The 14,545-nt window shown below is 35.5% G+C and overlaps 1 protein-coding gene across 2 annotated transcripts in view; it reads left to right on the forward strand.

Annotated features, from left to right (window-relative positions):
• The window catches only part of Cept1 (choline/ethanolamine phosphotransferase 1), a 42,269-nt gene that overhangs the window by 13,070 nt on the left and 14,654 nt on the right, over nucleotides 1-14,545 (forward strand). For both annotated transcript variants that reach the window (XM_027395426.2, XM_027395427.2), the window contains exons 3-4: nucleotides 1,503-1,650; nucleotides 3,993-4,134. In XM_027395426.2, coding sequence (XP_027251227.1) covers nucleotides 1,503-1,650; nucleotides 3,993-4,134 — 290 coding nt within the window. The remainder of the gene's footprint in view (nucleotides 1-1,502; nucleotides 1,651-3,992; nucleotides 4,135-14,545) is intronic.

The following is a 14,545-nucleotide window of genomic DNA, read 5'->3' on the forward strand; positions in this document are numbered from 1 at the left end:
GAACATCTTTGCCATAGTGTTGTTCTATGAACCATTATAAAAGCATGTTAAAAACAAGTTACTCGATAAAGAAAATGTGAAAAATATTTGTATTGTTGGCTATTCCCTAACATTCTCAGTATATGTTCACCACATTGGGAGCTAGAATCTCTGCAGTTAGAAGTGAGAAATGTGTCCCATACTGTGGGACCTAGTATTTCCCTGATGAAACGAGGGCATGCAATACTAGTTCTTTCATGGTTTGGATTGCTTATTTAGGCAGTATTTCCAGGCATGGTGACACACATGATAATCCTAGGTCATGGGAGGGAAGTAGAGGCAGGAGTTTAGACTAGCCTCAGCTACCTAGAAATTTGATTCCAGCAGCTTGGATATCAGACCCTGCCTCATAAAATAAGAAAAATTTTGGTCAGGGATGGTACTGCAGGCCAGTAATCCCAGAAGTTGGAAGGCAGAAGCAGAAGGAATTCAAGGCCATATTTGGCTACATACAGTTTGTGTATGTGATTCCGTATTTCAGAACAAAAATGAAAACAGGGCCTCAAAAAGCCCAGGCTGGCTGTGAGCTAACTGTAGCCAAAGTTGACCATGAATGCCTGATCCTCCTGCTTTCCCCTCCCAAATGCAAGTTACCATACAAGGCTAGTATATTGATTAAATAATGGGAGGAATTTAGAGAAGACAATATAGTCCTTCATTCAAAACTCCTTGAAAGTACAGTTTTCCTTTGGGAATTTTAAAGGATCAATTCCACACAGAAATCAAAGTCTGCAGCTGCTTGAGTACCTTCTCTAGGATTGTCTAGAGTGCACATACAATCCACGTGTGCCCTTCTATACTCTGGAAACAATCTCTAGACTACTGGTGATACCAAATACAATGACAGGCTCTTAAGTAGCTATGTGTGGTATTGTTTAAGAAAAGAAGAAAAATTGGTATAGATGCAGATTTTCATACTTTAGAACTTTGACTGGTTGAACCCCATGGTTATGGAACCCAGAGTCATGAGGTCACTTATAGTTAACGGAGACTTTCTTGAGCACCTTTAAAAACAGGTAATTTAGCTCTTCTAACAATCCCAGTCACTTCAAGCTTCAATAAGTTGTTTATTATTTGGTGCTTGAATCATCTCCTACAGCTTTTAACCAGGAGTGTTTCCCTAGAAAATGAAGAGGTATTGATTGGACTGGCAAAATGGGCTTCATGGGTAAACATAGTTGCCTCAGTCTGAAGACCTAAGTATTCAATTCCTGGATAAGAACCTCTGATCTCTCCCTCTCTCTCCATCTCCCTCTCCCCCCATCTCTGTTTGTCTGTCTGTCTGTCTGTCTGTCTGTCTGTCTGTCTCTCTTCTCTGTCTCTTTGTCTCTCATGTACACACACAAAGTAAATGTAATTGAAATGAAAATTAAATATATGTTGTTAAAAAAAACATTTTCGCCAGACCTAGGAAATGAAAATATCTGAGTGTTCTTGTTTTTCTGCTTTCATTTATTTCACAGGCACCTCTCTGGGCATACATTGCTTGTGCATGTGGCCTTTTCATCTACCAGTCTTTGGATGCTATAGATGGGAAGCAGGCAAGAAGAACCAATAGTAGTTCTCCTTTGGGAGAACTTTTTGATCATGGCTGTGACTCTCTATCAACAGGTATTATTGCTTTTTAATGCTGAGAATGCTGTTAGAAACAATGTGATAAGTGTTGGAATAAATTTAGTTAGTTCCCAGACATGATTTTGTATTAAATTTCAGTGATTTTTGAGACTTGTGGTTCTGGTTAATGCTTGTTCATTGTTGGCATTATTGGACAATTTTGAACCTAAACTTACTTGTATTTATTTTTAACCCAAATCTTAGGATTTTTTTTTTTTTGGTTTTTTTTTTTTTTTTTTTTCCTAGTGCTTGGGGTTCAAACCCAGGGCCTTCCATATGCTAGGATAGGCAAGCCCTCTACTGCCATCAGCAGCTGAGGGCCTTTTCTTTTTAAAATATTAGAGTATAGTTGTCATTATCACATATTTCATGGTTTTCGATAAAAGTACAATAGTGGGTGGCTGGTAGGCCATGACCTTGTATTTAAATGAATCCTAAGTGTGGATAGTTAAGAATATATTATACATTTGAATTAAAAATATGCAATAAGAGCCAGGATCAAAAGACTGATGTGATCAAGTCTAGAGATGTGTCACACAGCATGAGGATTACAGTTAATAATACTGTGTTGTATATTGATAATTTACTTGGGAGTAGATTTTAGATGTTTCCACTAGATAATGACTAGGTTCATTTTCTTAATTTTAGTAACCCTTTCATAAACACATATCAAAACACTGTTATATAGGTTTTTTTTAAGGGCTAGAAGGAAAAGTACTGGTAGTGGGTTGAGTTAGAAGTATAGGTGATGTGTAACGTGTTCTAGTAGGAGTTGGATATAGGGGGGAATGCTGAGAGACCAGAGGGATGAAGGAGCAAGACCACAGCCACCTTACCTTCTCAACTTCCCAGCCGAAAAGAGCAAATTCCTGTGTTCTCTATCCTATAGTCCTTTCCCTGCCCAGTAATCTCACATCCTGTCTCCACCCAGCCATCTCACTTCCTATCTGTCGGTTAGCTAGTGGCAGACTCCACCCTCTGTTTTTCAGACATGCTTTATTTGTACAAATAAGATATCACCACAGTGATAATGTCTGTATTTATAGTATGTTACGAGTTTTTCAAATAATACTTGAGTATACTTTTAGAAAAAGAAATCTAGAAATGAAATTGAGGTGGACATTATTGGTGTGTACACCTAATAGTCCCATCACCTGAGAGGCTCAGGGAAGAGGGTAGGTATCAGGTCAGCGTGATCTATGGAGCAAGCTTTAGGCCAGCCTGGATTGTATAACAAAATTCAATCTCAAAATCACAACCGAAAATGATACTAACTAGTCTTCCCAGCAGGAGTATTTCCCTCCTTATTTTAATTCAGTTCTTCAGCTGTTTTATCATATGGCATAGTGGTTAAATTTTTTTTTAAGTCTAGTTTTACATCTGAGTCCAGATTTTCATATCAATGTCATTACTTTTTGTGTCCTGATTGTAGCCTGCTTTTTTAAAGAAGAACAGCTAAGTAAGTCAGATTAAGGAAAACTCAAACTTTGCAGTGAATGAAAACTAGTTGGGGAATTTGAAAGACTATTAGAATTTAATGAGGAAACTATAGAATGCCAAGTGTTTTGTTTTTGTAATTTGAATTAAGTCATTTCCCACTGTAGTTCTAATTTCAGACTTACAGGAAGTCTTTTTTCCTTTATATGACACATAATGATAGCTGATAGATAAGAAAAGATACTTTTCTAGTCTGAAGCAAGTAGGTGCCTTTGGTTGTTGAAGCTCTCTGGGTTGGTTGCTTGTTTTTGTTTGTTTTTGTTTTTGACTCTGTGCTTAAACCGCTTATGCTTTTTTGTGGACTGTGTTTGTGTTGTTTTTAAATTGGGGGTGTGTATATATGTGAGACCCCCCCCCCAGCATAGTTCCCTTTAGAGGCTAGAAGAGGAAATCACACCCTAGAGCCAGGTTGTGAACCACCCAAAATAGGTGTTGAAACCAAACTTGGGTCTTTTGCAAGAGCAGTATGTGCTCTTGACTGCTGAGCTATCTCTCTAGTCCCTGCTTTTTATTTCCATTGTGGCTAAGACTGACTTTGAACTCTGTCCTACCTCAGCTTCCCTAGTGCTGAGATAGGCATGTTTGTGGTAGCATGTCCAGCACCTTGAAATGTTTTACTACTCCTCTAGTATGGAGAATTCTTGAAACATGGTGAAGTGTTTTAGTTTCTTTGAGAGCTTTGCTTCAGCTAATTGATTTAGAAAACAAAATGAAATTATGTTGTAAAAGATATAAATATCACATAACTGAAAGTAGATTATCTTTAGTTTATCTGAAATGATTTTCAGCTCAAATGATGTTATTGATGCCATTCAGTTTTCATTTTCATTTTTCTTCTGCAGTTTTTGTGGTTCTTGGAACTTGTATTGCAGTGCAACTTGGGACAAATCCTGACTGGATGTTTTTTTGTTGTTTTGCTGGGACATTCATGTTCTATTGTGCACACTGGCAAACATATGTTTCTGGAACATTGAGATTTGGAATGTAAGTAATACTTAATGGTAATTTGGTCTTTTCTTTCAAATATGAAGAATGTTGCTTAAAGATATTAAGTGTCGATATTTGACCAAGTGAACTATTTAAAACTGGTTTCTCTTTGTCATATGTCTCCCTGTATCATTCAGTCACCATTTTTGAAGTAGAATGAAAAAGCAGTGGACCCACACTCATTGTCATGGGTCTTCCAAATTCATTTTTTATCCTACTGTTTCCCCCCTCCATGTTTTATTTTGACATATACAAATATTTTTTAAGACAGTGTTTCTGAGCTGGGGAGGTGGCTCAGTGGTTAAAGTATGCACTGCTCTTCTAGATGACCTGTGTGCAGTTCCTAGCACCCATGTCAGGTGGTCCAGAAGCACCTGTAACTCCAGCTCCCTCGGATCTGACACCCTCTTCTGGCAACGATCCATATATTATCACATGATTAAAAATCAACATTTTCTAAAGACAAGGATGAGTTTTTGAGAGCAAAGAACAGGTCTTTTCTTAGGCTTTAGTATTAGTATTTTATACTGTTTTACTTACAAATCTACAAAAATAGTTAATTTGGTAGCATATTATTTAGATTTTTCTTTCCTTCTTTTTTTTTAACTGACAACAAAAGGTCTAAGAATTTAAAGATGAAGTACATAAACGTCTTTTGACTGAATGAAGAGTTTCTACCTGTTGATCAATACTTTTCCATAATCATTAATGAGTAAGCTAGTCTTAAGGATGGCATTCACCATCTAGATTTTGTTTGTTTGTTTTTGTTGGTAGGCTTGTTTATTTTTATTTGATCTGTATGGATGTTTTGCTTGCATATATATCTGTGTGCCACATGAATTCAGATCTCATGTAGTTAGAGATGGTTGTGAGGTACCTTGTGGGTGCTGAGAATCTATCCCAGGTCCTCTGGAAGAATAGTCAGTGCTTTTAACCACTGAGCCATCTCTCTAGTCCCCACCATCTGGTTTTTAATTAATTATTTATAAATCCTATTCTTTCTTTCGGTTTGGGATAAATTTAAAAACATTAAGAAAAGGCTGTATTCATGAACTGTCAAAATAAAAATAGTCTGATGACTTACAAAACATTTTAGCTTAATCTCTGAATCCCTACTTGTTTTATTTATTTGTTTGTTTGCTTACTTACTTATTTGATCCCCAGTAGGATTAGTTTTAATAGGTGTCAAAAAAGCTAGACTACTTTGAAATTCAGTTGCCCACCACAAACTCAGTTCATACAATTTTTGTTAAATTTTTAAAAATAGAACTTAGGGACCATTGAAAATGACAGATAAAGCCGCAAACACAATAAGAGTAAATTTTTATATAGCTTTTAAATAGAACTTAATAAAATAAATGGTTACTAATATTTCCAGTGCTAATTTTTTAGAAGAAATTTGAGTAATTTCAAAACAGAAATTTAGAGTCTATGTTTAAGGTTTATCTGAAGGTGGGATGAATATCCATGTGAAAATTTTTACATGTATTCATCAATTATTTATGATACGATCCATGCTCAGAAAATGTTGAAGAATTCTAATGCAGTAATTGAATGTATATAGTTGCTTCATTTTTGATGTCTTTGTCTTAAAATAATATTTTCATAGTCTTTTTCTGCTTTAGGTAAAACCACAAAATGTTTTTAAAAATTCTAAGATCACTTGTTTTTGTTTCTTGTTTTTTTTTTTCCTTAATTCAGTTGTACGTTTTAGTGATGCTGGTGTTTTCAGAAATGCCATGACTTGTTACCTAGATTTCACCATTCATGTTATTATTGCTTATTGTCTCAGGTTTTGGGTGTTGTTTGGACCTTTGGATTTAGGGGGAGGGGTGATTTGTGTATTGAATCTCAGTTGGATTTAACTTTTAACCTTATCTACCAACCAGTTCCTTTCAGCTTTCTCTTTCTGTTTCAAATAATGCACACTACTGACTATGTAGTGTGGGGAGAGAGAGACACAGAAAGAGAGAAAGAGAGAATGAATTATGAAAATGGAAAAATAAAGCACATAGTCTTAGGAACAGTTTGATATTATGACTTTATATCTTATAGTCTTAGAATTTCCTGTGATAAAGTATGTATTTGGGAAACTCTATGCAGTTCCATGTGGTTGGATCATAAGATTACTGTATGGGAGTAGCAGAGATAAGACTGTCAAAGATTCATAAATAAATTCTTTTTTCACCTTCTCTGCTTTGCCAAAAAATGTGGCTTTTATCCAGATCTGCAGGGAACTTTTGCAAGACCTAAAGCTGAGAAATAACAGAAGTACCTTTAGAAAGGTCAATCTGGCCATGTGATGGAAAGTACACTAGGGTCGACTGTGACAAAAGCAAAGAGACCCCTAGTAAGAATCAGCATCATTAGTATGAGGTGCTGTGAGTCTTACACTAACACAATGGCAATGTTCTTTTAGGAAACGGGGTAGATTGGAGAAAGACTTCGGAGGTAGACACTGTAGAATATAGTCTCTCACTAGGTGCAAGGAATGAACAAAAGGACAGATACTACAATGACTTCCCAACAGTTTTGTTTTGTTTGGAGGTTGTATGGAAAGTGAAGAAAAGCACTTTAGAAAAAGAAATATATTTAAGTGGCAAATTCTACCCAGAAAATGTATGCAAGGGATGCTGTATACCTGAATACAGTAAGAATGACAGAAACCTTAGGAAGGGGCTTTGAAAGAAAATAATTGGACAGTCAACGTGGGAGGATTCTTGTTGGAATGAAGTCAGGAGATAAATGAATTTCAAGAAAGAATTATAAGAAATTACTGAGAAATAGAGAAAATAAGAATGATTGTAGAACAAGATAGCTCAAGATGCAGGACTACAAGTATTCTAGGATAGACCTATAGCTGAGTGGTAGAAAGTTTGCCTAGCATACCAGAAGTCTTGAGTTCAGTTCCCTAATACGGCTAAAAATTAATTTAGTAAAATACCTGGTAGGTATTTTACAATTACATTGAGGCCAATGTAAATATGCCTAAATAAAATCAGATGTCATGAGGGAAATTGTACAACTCCATTGAAGTAATACTGAATTTCCTTTATAAAGTAAAAATGAGCTATAGCATTCGTGGAAAAATGCCATTAGTACTTTATATATAAGGAGTACACTAGAGAATGTAGACTACATAAAGCCCCTCCCCCCAAATACTGTTAGAATTCACACATTTTCTCATGACCATATATAATAAGTGTAGGTTAGATTAAATTCAGTCACTTTTGTATACATGAAAAATAATAATTTATTTTTGCTTAAAAAAAAAGAGGTCAATTCTCAGCTGTGATTTGAGTAAAGAAATTTTTAGATATAACTTCTGTTTACTTTTTCTTAGGGAAAATGAAAGCAGCCTCAACTCGAGAAATACTAGTTTTGAATACTTTTATTTGAATTGTTTTAGTGTCATTTATACATGGGTGAAAGGGATCCTGAACATTTCTCTTTTGCATGTAATAAATACAGCTGTATATGCTTTCAGTAACCTTATAAAATAAAATGTTTGCCAAATAAGTTTGGAGAGATGGACATGATGGTACATGCCAGAACTTGGGTTGCTGAGGGAAGAAGATTGGAAGCTCAGAACTAGCCTGGGTTACATATGGAGAATCTATCTCAAAAAATTAAGCAAAAAATAAAAAGACATTTTTGGCCTTCTTAATCTCTTTCATGTTAATGTTTTTAGTTCCAATTTAAGTTCATAGTGGCTTGAAGAAATACAAGCAAAAAGTTTTAGTTCATCAGGGATAGAGAGATGCTTGGTGGTTAAAAGTGTGTGCTTCTCACCAGATTTTGATTCCCAGCATACCTGCCTGGCAGCCACCTGTTCTTCCATGTCCATGGGCTCCAACTGACCTCTTCTGGCCTCTGAATACAATAAATCATTTTTAAAGGGTTTTAATTCATCTGTGACTAAATACTTTCCATTTACAATCTAGCATTGTAAGGAAAAAACATGCTTTGGACACTTCTGAAATTTATGAGCTACAGCTTTCAGTACTTTGCTATGGTCACAGCTAAAATCAGCCTTCCACAGAAAATGCTAGTGACTATAACCCCTAGACAGACCCTTGTGTCATGGTCCTCTTAGATGGAGCTGGTGCTATTCACTCACACTCATCCAAGCTTAGCTTGGCCCTTTACATTTGTGTTGGCCTTGATGTGAAGGATTGAGGAAGGAGATGAAATCAGAGAACTCAATGGTAGAGCTAGGATGGTCAGAGAAGAAACACCTTATGAGTTGACATAGAAGAACAGAAATACTAAGTCCCTGCAAATGACATGGGGTTAGATGCTGCAGAAGTGTTGTAAGTGAATAGAATTCTTTCTGTGCCCTGAGACAAAGGAGTATTGTGTGCTATGAGATATATTGTATCTCTTTGCCATTTATCACAGCCATTGTTTTTAAAAAGAGAAATATTGTGAGTTGAAGCTCGTGTGAAAGCATCTTTAAGTGATTATGGTTTAGATTACATGAAAGTTCTTAGTTCTGCTCTTACATTATAAACCCTCTATAGTGTCTTTAGTGATACCCCACAGATGTGTGTATAGAATTCAATTTGTTTATTTACTGGAGACAGGCTCTTCCTATATGGTACCAGGCCCTGGCTGGCCTGGAACTCACTATGTAGACCAGGTGAACTCAAAATCACAGAGATCCACCTGTTACTCTTCCTGAGTACTGGGATTAAAGGTGTGTGCTACCATGCCTAGCAAAATCATTTTTAAATAAATAAGCACTTAAGTCATTTGAGCTACCTTAATCTTTTAGTAGAAACTGTAATTATGCAAAATATTGGACTTAACTCTCCCTTACTCTAAAGGCAGAACTCTTTGGGGTTTTTAGCTAGTTTGTTTGAAATAGGGTCTCACTGTAGCCCAGGCTGTCCTATAACTCACTGAATAGGCAGGCCTCAAACTCATAGCCATCCTTCTCCTCAGCCTTGCAGGGATTCCAGGAATGCAGCACCATACCTGCTAGAACATTTGCAGAATTATTATTTGGGCACAGAGAAACAAAAAACTCAAATTAAGGGGCCAGTTATAAGTTAAACTCGGGCCATGTCTTAGGTTTCTTTCTCTTGCTGTAATAAAGGCCATTAACTAAAAGCAACTGTAGGGAAGGGCTTATTTCATCTTAAAGCTCATTCCATCATGAAGGTAAGGCCAGGCAGGAACCTGGAGGCAGGAACTGAAGCAGAGGCAATGGGGGAGTGCCGCTTACTGTCTTGCTCTCCATTGTTTGTTCACCCTGCTTTCTTATACAATTCAGGACTGCCTCACCAGGGGTAGTACTGTCCCCTATAGATTGGGACTCCCTGCCTCAATGATTAATCTAGAAAATGCTGCCCTGACTTGTCTACTGGCCATTCTGATGGAGGCATTTTCTCATTTGAGGTTCCTTCTCAGATGACTCTTTAAGTTGACAAAAACTAACCAACACAGGCCAACATATTTTGACTCAAGTGCTCCAGAGGGTTGTGTGTGTGTGTGTGTGTGTGTGTGTGTGTGTGTGTGTGTGTGTGTGTGTTTGGGTACTGGGGATTGAACCCAGACCCTTCTCATGCTTTTGTACTAAGCTACAGCATCAGCCCTAATACGAGTTTTATGTTAGGTAGCCTCTGAGATTCTCATTACTTATAAATTCTGAGAGTGTATTAATTTATGGCATTATTTCTAGTGTACTTAAAACTGTGGCTTCTGCAATAACTGTATTGCATTTTTTCAGTCTATACTATTAAGATTTTACATTTGTTTTTATTTTTTTAGTTTTTTGTTTTGTTTTGTTTTGTTTTCAAGACAGGGTTTCTCTGTGGCTTTGGAGGCTGTCCTGGAACTAGCTCTTGTAGAACAGGCTGGTCTCGAACTCACAGAGATCCGCCTGCCTCTGCCTCTGCCTCCCGAGTGCTGGGATTAAAGGCGTGCGCCACCACCGCCTGGCTAACATTTATTTTAACTACAAATGATACAATAAAAATTTTATTTATATTAAATAAATTTACATCTTTTACCCCAGAGTTAAATGAAAAAAGTTAAGCTATATATTCTACTCGTAGTCTGTAAACTCTAGTTTATTTTTTATTCAAGTAATAATTTCTAAAAAATAACTTCAAGACTTATAAGAAAAGGCGTCGACACTGAGAATGTGGCTTAATGGTATTACACTTAACAGCTATGCACACGACCCTAAGTTTGATACCCAGCACTACCAAAAAAATTTAAGCAGTAAAAATAATAAACCTTTTTAAAGACTTCATTTTTATGTTGTATGTTTGTGCAAGTGCCTGTACATGTTTGTATACCACTTTCATGTAGTTCCTGCAGAGGCCAGAAGAGGGTGTCATATCCCCTGGACCTGTTGTGAGCTGCCTTGTTGGTACTGGAAACCAAGTCCAGTGTACTGTAAGAGCAGCCGGTGTTCTTAACCACTGAGCCACCTCTCTAATCCTATATCTGCTCCCTTAGTGTTAATGTCTAACCCATTTTCTGTTGAAGAATCAGGAAGCTGTACACAGAACACCTGTTTACAATCTCTGTATATGTGCTTAAGACTTTGTCACATGAGTCACTAATGTGAGAGAACTTCCTTTTCATGCCTGTGTAGCTGTGTGTTGGTGATGATTTACTTGTGACAGAATCTCACCTTAGGCATAGGCTGTTCTTGAATTCAAGTTCTGTTTCACCCTACAAGTGCTGGAATTGTAGGCATGCACTGCCATGCCAGGTTCATTCATTGGGTGCCTAGTGTTATAGATACTATTCTACGATGAATATTTGTATTAGTGTAAAAAGGAAATTAAAGTTAGGCTTCCTTGATCATGAGGTAAAATTAAGAATATATTTCTGTCATCAGCATTCTCGGTTCCTAATTTAGATTAATTTTTTTTTTAAAGGGTATTTAAACAGGCCTGACAGAACATGATTATAATCTGGGCACTCTAGAGGTGAGGGTAGGAAGAGCAGAAGTTTAAGGTTTTCCTCAGGTAGAGATTTTGAGGCCAGCTGGGCTAAGAACCCTGTTTTTGTTTTTTTGTGTTTTTTTGTTTTGTTTTATTCTGTTCTTTTTTTAAAAGTACTTCTCATGGTGCCACAGGCCTAGAATTACAACACTGGGTAAGCAGAACGAAGGTCAGCCTTCGTTCCATAGAAATTTCTAGGCTCACCTAAGTAAGCTGTATAGAACCTAGTTCTAAAAGAAATACATTCTAGGCAAAGGGCCAAAGATGCATTAGTAGTTCCATGGTAGACTGCCTCCTAATATGCACAGGGTCTTTAGTTTGATCCCCAGGGTGGGGATAATAAATAATTCTGGGAAAAGATGAGTAACTTTCATATCACAAAATATAATTTAAATTACTTTATATCTCATAAAATAATGTACTTATTACAAATCAAATGCATTTGTTGGGTATCTCGTTCAGCCCAGAAATAAAATGAAACTTGCAGATATTCGGGGGTCAGGAATATAGCTATGAATAAGAAGGTCTGCATAGTTTCCATTACTGGAGGGACCTGTGATTTAATGAAATTACTTGGCAAGGAACATTTGCCACTCTAGTAATTGACTATATTTTTAGTACTAATATTTCTAAGTGCCTGCTTGCAAGCCATTTTAGTGTGTTACATTTCAACTTTTTAAACTACTAATGTGATTTGAATAAGAAATATTTGTGTATGCACAAGGATAGCATAATAACACATGTATTGTGTCATTTGGTCTGGGTGTCTTTATAAAGGTAATGTTTCCTTTGAAGTCTAGTTTTTGCTACCTGTTTTAATAGGGCTCATTAGAAAAATATCTGAATAAAGTTATTTTGAAATGTTTGTTTCCTTATGCATAGATTCGATGTTACAGAGTCCCAGATCATAATTATATTATGCCAGCTTCTCTCAGGAACCCTGGGGCCTTGGTTCTGGAACTTCACGGTAACTGCTAGAATATTCATGCAGTCTAATGAACAATGGCGTGAATTCAATAAAGACAGCACCTTTGTCATGCACAGAATAATTGAAGAAATGAAAATTCAAGTGTTTCTGGTGGTATTTTACAAATAAATGTTACTAGAAAAGAAATTATTTTAAAATATAATAGGGCAATAAAAATCCACCCTATTTATATTTATATATAAAACAAAATGATTCAAAAAGTAGTATCTCTGGTTTGATATGGATGACAATTGTTTCCCATTTACCTGTAGTACTTAAGTCTGCAGTCCATGTGAAAATTTTTAAAGCACCTTTCCACCATTATTTTTAAATTTTTCTTTCATACAAATGAAAGAAATATATATGTAAAAGATACATATATATTTATAGTTTATACACACACAATTTGGAAACAAAATAAAGCAAGCAGAGTTTTGTTTTTCACATAACTTGAGAAAACTCCATATTCATATAGGCAACATTTGCTTATTTTCTTAACTTCTTAGCATGTCCTTTAACTATTTTAGTTCTGCTTGGATTAACAGTAATCTTGGTATTAACAAAAACAAAAGAAACAATTCCACAAATTTACTCTAGAGTATAGTCTCCTCTAGTCTCATTTCTGTTTCTTCTAATGTTTTCTTCTCTTATTTGTGCTTTTGAAATTGCCCTTAGCTCTCTTGTTACTATAACCATCCTTTGAATGCCTTCCCTTTTCTCTTTTTTTTTTCTCCAGTAGATGTATGTTTCCCTGATGAAGTGCTAACTGTTAATATATGGGCTTTTCCCTCTCATGTTAGAATTGTAATTTTGACCTAGTGACTTTGGGCAATGTATGCCTAGTTAGGTAATTTTTAGACTATACTAGGAAAATTTATTTACAAGCAGGAGTAGAGCTGATATTCATCTTGTTTTACCATTTAAGAAATGTTAGGAAACATTTGTCCATACGGAAACTTGACAAATCATTCTGACTATGCAAGGCTGCATTACCTTTCCCCCACTTTAACAGAGTTCTTTCTGAAAGGCATATTATAGCATTCTAAACCCAGTTTCTCAGTGACAGTAAGGATAATGTTGGAGACAAAAATAACCTTACGATGTAGAGAATATTAAGAAATACATTAGTAGGTTCCAGTAGCAAAACAAAAGCTATTTTCAGTTGACACCCTCACTCTGCCCTTCATTCTTTTCTCTCCAAAGAGCTTTATGCTCATTGTAATTGTCTAAGACAATTGTTTTTGATAACTTAGTTGTTTATTATTACTGCTTAGGACTAAACATGTTTTTAACCTGTATTATCAATGAAAATAACAGTCAGAATTTGGCAGTATTATTTATTTCCATGTTTGTTTATGAAAATTAAAGTAACAAGACATTTTGGTTCAGATGGTTTGGTGGTTGAGTGTTTGCCTAGCATATCCAAAGGTATGACTTTGATCCCTAGCACCAACAAGAAGATTGTATTTTTAAAGTGCCCTAAATTTGTGGAGCCCTTTATGCTGTGCTAAAATATTTTTGGAAACTGATACATTTAAATATGACAGAAAATTTTTATTTTCAAAATATGTTGTTATCTCTAGATAGGCTGTTTTCACTTTCACTGGATACTAATTTTTAGAGATTTTCTTTTGCTTCTTGTACTTATTGCTTTGTCTTACTTGATCATTCTTTCAATGATCAATGATTTTAATAACTGAAATTAAGTCATCAGGTATATTCGTTTATTTTTTCAAAGTTGGAGGAAAAAAGCTTTAGGAAAAAATGTTCTTACAATTTTTTTCTAAAAAATTTATTAGCCTTTAAACTATCCTCTATCATCTACTATATTCTAGCAATTTTCTGGTAAAATTGTATTATAATATTGTGATATTATAAATTGTAATATAATATTTAATAATGTAATATTTAAAAACATCACCCTGAAATGATAATAAAAATTAAAAACTTAAATGGTTATCTCAACTGATTGATGGATTAAAAACTAAAGAGTTTTACCATTGCATAAAAACAACACTCCTCTTGCTTGTCCAAGGTTCTACTTATTTTCTCTGAAATTTTGGAAAAGTCACTTAACACTTCTGAGTTTCCTCATATATAAAATGGCAATACTGTTTCCACCTTGTAGAGTAGCTGTAAAGATGGGAAGTATTAAAAACATATAATTCTCTAATAACACTATACCTGGCATATAGTGAATCTTCTTTATCTTCATATTTTAAAAGCCTTAGCAACTTGCAATACCATACAGGTTTCCTCTAGAACTGACAGAGAGGAAAACCAAAACAGTAATTTTAACTGCATACTGACTTGATGCTAATGAACACTTAAATCTGTACCTCTGCTTCAGAGGACTTTGGCTATATTTTTGTCTACTCAAAGTTTTCAATTTTTAAGGCTTTCTCTTTTTAAGTTTCTCAGAAAGTCTGAGGATCCATACGCATGTGGTAGGTAATACTGTTTTATAATGATTTGG

Source organism: Cricetulus griseus, assembly GCF_003668045.3.
Source record: "Cricetulus griseus strain 17A/GY chromosome 1 unlocalized genomic scaffold, alternate assembly CriGri-PICRH-1.0 chr1_0, whole genome shotgun sequence".
Taxonomy (NCBI): Eukaryota; Metazoa; Chordata; class Mammalia; order Rodentia; family Cricetidae; genus Cricetulus; species Cricetulus griseus.